Source organism: Nematolebias whitei, chromosome 13 (assembly GCF_014905685.2).
Source record: "Nematolebias whitei isolate Nwh7 chromosome 13, NemWhi1, whole genome shotgun sequence".
Taxonomy (NCBI): domain Eukaryota; kingdom Metazoa; phylum Chordata; class Actinopteri; order Cyprinodontiformes; family Rivulidae; genus Nematolebias; species Nematolebias whitei.
Genome location: NC_056510.1, coordinates 3,967,878 through 3,973,886, shown reverse-complemented (window position 1 = coordinate 3,973,886; position 6,009 = coordinate 3,967,878). Strand labels below are relative to the sequence as shown.

The window sequence follows — 6,009 nt, the reverse complement described above, 5'->3', positions numbered from 1 at the left end:
AACAGATTAGATTATGAAATCAATCAGTTACGAAAACGATTGATGGAAGTGCCCATCCATCCATGCACATATCCATCCATCCATGGACATATCCATCCATCAATTCATCCATCCATGGACCCATCCATTCATCTATCCATCCATTCATCTATCCATCCATCCATCCATCCATCCATCCATCCACGGACAGATCCATCCATCCATCCATCCACGGATACATCCATCCATCCATCCATCCATCCATCCATCCATCCATCTGTCCTTTGTGAATGGATGGATGGCTTGATTTGTCCATTGATGTATGGATGATCCACCAACATTAATGAATGGGTATTTGTTCAGTTTAAAGTCTATATTTTAACGTCCTGTATGATTTCACGCTCAACAATTTTATACCATTAATCTCCCAACACACTGCGTACACCTTGGAAAGGTCACCGAGTACTTCTTTTATCAATTAATCCATACTTGATGGTATTAATTGTGTTCTATATTTTATATGTTTCTTGTCTTTCAAACTATAAATCAGCTGTTAGCTAAATCTGCCACAATATATCTGCATATTTAACAGTGTAATGTGCTTTTTAAGCATGGACTTGATTAAACGTGCTAATCTTAAAGTTTCAGGCGACTGTTTGACTGTCACATGGCATGTGTGTGTCATGTGATGAAGGAGGGCGACTCCAGGCTTATCTATTTATTAATGACTATCTGTTGCCTCTATTTACTTTGAAAATCTGTAACAATCAGCATCATTTCCCACTCAACACTTTGTTTACATTTGCCCAATCTTCTTGTTCCACAGTTAGGGTCGCAACCCCTCTGCAGGCCACAAAACGCCAAGTTGGAGGTCATGAAGTGATCACCAGAAACCAAACAAAATTTTAAAATAATTCCTACTGTCATATTTTACCATCAATAAATTAAAACAACAGCTATAAAAGAAAAAAAGACAGTATAGTATGAGTTTAAGCTGTTTTGTGTTTTCACTGTCGATCAACCGAAAATATAAAAATACAATAATTGTTATTTTGCAGGTCAGAAGCTGAGACGTTTGGGAACCACTGATTTACACCAGTGGTTCCCAACCCAGGTCCTTGAGGAACTCCATCCTGCATGTTTTAGTTGTTTTCTTGCTGCAACTCACCTGATTCAGTGAATTAATCACTTCCTCATGTTTTGCAGAAGCCTGATAATCACCCATTCATTTAAACCAGATGTGCCAAAGCAGGGAAGCAACTAAAACATGCAGGATGGTGTCCCTCAAGGACCACGGTTGGGAACCACTAATTAGACAACAGTATTGCTGATGTAATATTACGTGTCATAAGACATACTGTGCAGAAATGTGTTTTTCTGTTACCTTTCATGCCATAGTAGGAGAAGCGTTCACAGAACTCATTCACCACTACGAAGCAGATGCTGAGCGGGTAATTGGTCCCACAAAGTTTCTGGAAGAGGAAAATTTGAATTTTATATCGACACGTACGACGATACAAAAAAACTGTTCACAGGAAACAAACGTGCAGATCCGGTTTATTTTTTTTATTTGTAATCGAACTGATCGACCTTCTGCTGGAAGATGAGGAATGTTGCCGCCTCGTTCTCTTGGTCTGCTGTAGTTAATAATTAATCACAAGTTAACAGATTTGAAGTCTGATCAGCTGAACTGACAGGAAACGCCGCACTCCTGCGGGTTTCTGTCACTTTATCGTGTGCAGTTGTCCCTTCTGCTGCATTTACAGCGCACTTGTAGCATTTTTTACATTTCTCTGAGAAGACTTGCAGTATTTAATATTTAAATGAGTGAACGTTTAAGGAACTTTAAACAGAACATCGATCAAATAAAATGTTCCATTAACAGTTGCTGAAATTTAACCATATGACGGGGGAAAGACAAAAAACTGACGTGAAACTTAAAGCGTCATGAGGCTCTACGTTTTAAAAAAAGGCCCAGGAATTAAAGCTGCTGACAGTAAACATCGTTCATGGAGAAGTCTTCTCCAGCTCACTGTGAGGGGATGGAGAGCAGATTTTATGAGCCCCTCGTGAGTCCAGCAGCATGAAGACCTGCTGCAGGCCTCAGAGGATCCGTCCGGTCCTCATCCAGGTGGGATCTTCATGAAGCAGCTTCCCTCTGAGGTCCACATGGCTTTGACATCTCAAGGCAAAACCAATGCTGGACTGAGAAGAAGCAATTTGTCCATATGTTCCATGTTTCTCCATTAATTAACACACTGTGGGAGTTCTGCTCTGCCACACCTGTGGACCATCGCCTTGATGAGAGGCTGCAGAGGACATCCAGTCGACGCTGGAGCATTACCTGCCAATAGTAGTTGTGTTTCTGGCCCTTGTGCTTTTGATAAGTGATTACTTGTGTTCCTTCGTGCTTACGGTGTTCTCTCTGCCGTCCAGCTGGTTCTGAGGTTTCCTCTGTGGACCTCGAGCTCTCCTGTACCTCCTCAGCTGCCTCCTCTTCTTCTTCCTACCACTCACCTGCCTCACTCAGTCCGGACGTCTCCCTCCCTCACCCTGGAAGCATTGGACCAGCTGTGCCCACGACTGACTCCTATCCCCACCAGTTCCAGTCCCTCCCCGTGCAGCTTTGACGACATTATTCACTTTGTTAATAAACACCGTTAAATTTATCGGGTCCTGGAGTCTGTTCTCTTCAGTCCTAATCGCTAGGTGTTCCTTCAAACGTTACAGCTACCATCATGAGCAGCTCATGCAGCGGTGGTGGGACGACGTTGCACACCCAGCACTAACAGGAGTTTTGTACAAATCGTGCAACATTCATTCATAAACGTGCTCAATTTATGAGTTTTAAGTCTAACTGTCCATATTTCCACCAACAGCTGCAGCCCAGTGATGCTCAGTCTTGACTACAAATCACATTTGTTTTGGCAGTAACTCTACTGATGCTGTTCCACATAATATGGAATTAATGTCGCTCCTACACAGCGTTTGGAACGAGAACGGTCTAGTTCTGGATGACAGAACAATATTTGAAGTGGCCAAAAAGATCCCTGACACAAATCCAGCCTGATGACGTCGGAAAGACAAAACCATCACACAATCTATAAGACGTTATCACAATGTGCACAAAGTAAAATCCTCTCAGATCAAAAGCAACAAGTTGTGAGAACAGTGGCTTTTTGCAGCATTATTAAAGATTACATTATCAGTTTGTACACGAGCTGTCCTGACAGCTGCTCGCTGACTCACAAATGAGGTCGTTCGTTAATCTGGAAGTGTCAAACATCACCGATTAAAAGATTAGCTTTTTGTTCCTGCTTGTGTTCAGGGAGAGTGAATTCTCTGCACAACAGAATGAGTCAGGGCGGCGTTATCCTCGCAGGACAAGAACCCCATGAGGTTCGTGAAAAGTCACTTTGCACCGAACAGGAGGAGGAAGAGGGTCCAACTTTAGGGGCCAGATCCGTAAAACATGTCTCCTCCGTGCTGAACATGTAAACAGCCTGCTTGTCTTTTATTCTTTCTAGTGTTAGTCCTCAAAGCACGTGGTTCAACATGAGGAAAAGGCTGCAGCTGAACTCAATCTGCCCACGAGGCTCATCGTGGGACACCAAAGAACTCTAACAGGACTCGTCGTGTCGTTCATTCGGTTAACCACAAAACAAACAGTTCGTCTTATGAAGATGCAAACGTCCAACAAATCCTTTAGCAGCAGTTACGGAGTTATCCGTCTCCCTCCGTGCTGAGCTGGACTCATATTTAATGATGCTGAGCACCATGATGGCACCTCCGGCCAACACGGACGACAGAATGAAGCCGTAGAGCGCAGTTCTTGAAGCGTCGCAGGTTTCCTGTCGCAGTTCAGGCGGCAACTCGTTCGGATCAGGTTGGAGTTTAAACACGTTTGTTTTGTTCTTGATCCACGCGCGTCGTTCTTGATCCACGCGCGTCAAACTCACGGGCCCACGCTGGCCTTTGTTAACATCTGGGATGATATTTTAAATGTAAAATAAGTTTATTGTTTCTCATGTTGCTTGAAAAAACATCATACTTGGTTTAGTGCAGACTTCTCGTGAAGGTTGGCTAAGTTTAAAAAGTGACTGTAATTTCTGGACTATAAGCTACTTCTTCCACACGATTTGAACTGCAGATTATACAGTGCTGCAGCTAATTTATGGATTTGTTTTTCGACGGGCTAACAAGCTTCACGTCACCAGAACATTTAGCCTGAACACACTCGGGCGCTCACGTAGCTGCCCGTCTCCCTTGGGGGGTGGGTCCTTGTGACTCAATGAGACTACCTGTATAAATAACGGTTAAATAAAATCTGACAATGAAATTACCAAACAGGAAGATGAAGGTGCAATCAATGACTTCTTGGTAGGCTACTGGTTTTTGTTTTTTCAACCAGCCGTGTTACAGGAACTGTTTAGATCAAAACATTTACTGTAAATATTTGCATATATTACATATTTAGTTAAAAGTTAAAAATATATCTGTGTAAATCTCTCATGTTACAACATGGAGACCCGCAGCTTATAGACCAGGGGTCTGCAACCTTTACGATCAAAAGAGACATTTCTGCCCCTTTGCTCACAAAACTAAACGTGTCCGGAGCCACAACACCTGCGACAACTGGGATTCTCAACTGGTGGCCCACGGACCACTAAGTTTGTTGGAGGGCACTTTTCTGGACGGTAGGGGTGATTTTATAAATCTAAAAATATCTAATGATTTTTAACATTTATTGATATTTTTACACTCCAAGACAAAATAATAAACAAGATTCTTGTAAAGAAGAAACATAATATAGTTTTTGCCCAGTTTCTACAAACTAAAACAATAAACTATGCATATGTGGTTTTTTAATTGTAAAGTGTAAAGTGAAAGTAAGTTTTACTCCTTGTAATGTTTCTAGTATTCACATATTTACAAAACTAATGACAGTAAAACCATTAAAACGAGCCCTTTTAGTTGTTGTAAAACCAATAAAATTCAGTTTTATGTCAGTTTTGGTCAAAGCTTGAAGGAGCCGCTGCAGAGGAACCAAAGTGTGGCTCCAGAGCCGCAGGTTGCAGACCCTCCTTATAGACAAATGCAGCATATATATGTACAAATTTATTTCTCCTTTTTTAATTTAGTGGGCGTGGCTTATATTCTGGTGCGCTCAATAGTCTGGAAATTATGGTCGATTTTTCAGTATTTTTTTATTTTGATGTGGACGAGCAACAAAAATCGTCCAATGGGACCAGTTAAAGGTGTGTGGACACACCTGCGACCTGAAGATCAGGTGTCTCTTGTAAACGAGTCCAGAGGCTCAGTGGGATTCACCTGTATAAATAAAGGCTGAATGTATTTAAAGTTTAATTCTTGATCGACAGTTTGTCCTCAAACATCCATCAGGAGAATCCTGAGAGTTGAGGAGAAAAAAGTCTCATCTACAAATTAAAAGTTTGGAAAGTCTAAACTTTTAGTTTGGAGTTCAGTAAGTTCAGAAACACGTCACCACCTGCTGCTTCACGCGTGAGCAGCGTTTTAAATGAAAGTGTTCAAACCTCAGTTGATGAAACCTGTTCTGCTCTAATTGAACACTTGTGTCCGCAGCTGCTCAGATGGACACCAAGTGCTCTGGCAACATGTTCGCAACAGGCTCACGTGCTGTTCCTGGTTCTGGACCTGCTGGGTCGGTCTCCTCTGGGGGAGCAGAACCACGTAGCTCCGATCGCTTTAACTTTTTGTTTGTTTGTTTGTTTGTTTACGGTGCGTCAACTCCAAACAAAAGCAGCCGAACTGCGCAGTTACCTTGCTCATGGTGCCTTCAAGCAGCTGAAGATGTGTCAGGAGTTTGTGGATCTCTCACTCCCTGCAGCTCCGGAGTCTCTCTGAAGTCCAAGTCCGTCCCCCCTCCTCCTGCGCGAGACTGTCTCTGCTCTGCTCCGCTCTCTGAGGACACGAGGAGAAAAAGCTGGCTCATGGACGCGCTCGTAAAGCCGGGTTAAAGTTTAATGTCCTGCACGAGCCCTCTCAGAT

The 6,009-nt window shown here is 42.7% G+C and overlaps 1 protein-coding gene across 1 annotated transcript in view; it reads right to left on the bottom strand.

Annotated features, from left to right (window-relative positions):
- Nucleotides 1-6,009, bottom strand: part of slc15a2 (solute carrier family 15 member 2) — a 29,707-nt gene extending 23,698 nt beyond the window's left edge. The window contains exons 1-2 of the mRNA XM_037687156.1: nucleotides 5,782-6,009; nucleotides 1,338-1,451 (exon numbers count right to left, since the gene is read on the bottom strand). Coding sequence (XP_037543084.1) covers nucleotides 1,338-1,451; nucleotides 5,782-5,790 — 123 coding nt within the window. The 5' untranslated portion in view covers nucleotides 5,791-6,009. The remainder of the gene's footprint in view (nucleotides 1-1,337; nucleotides 1,452-5,781) is intronic.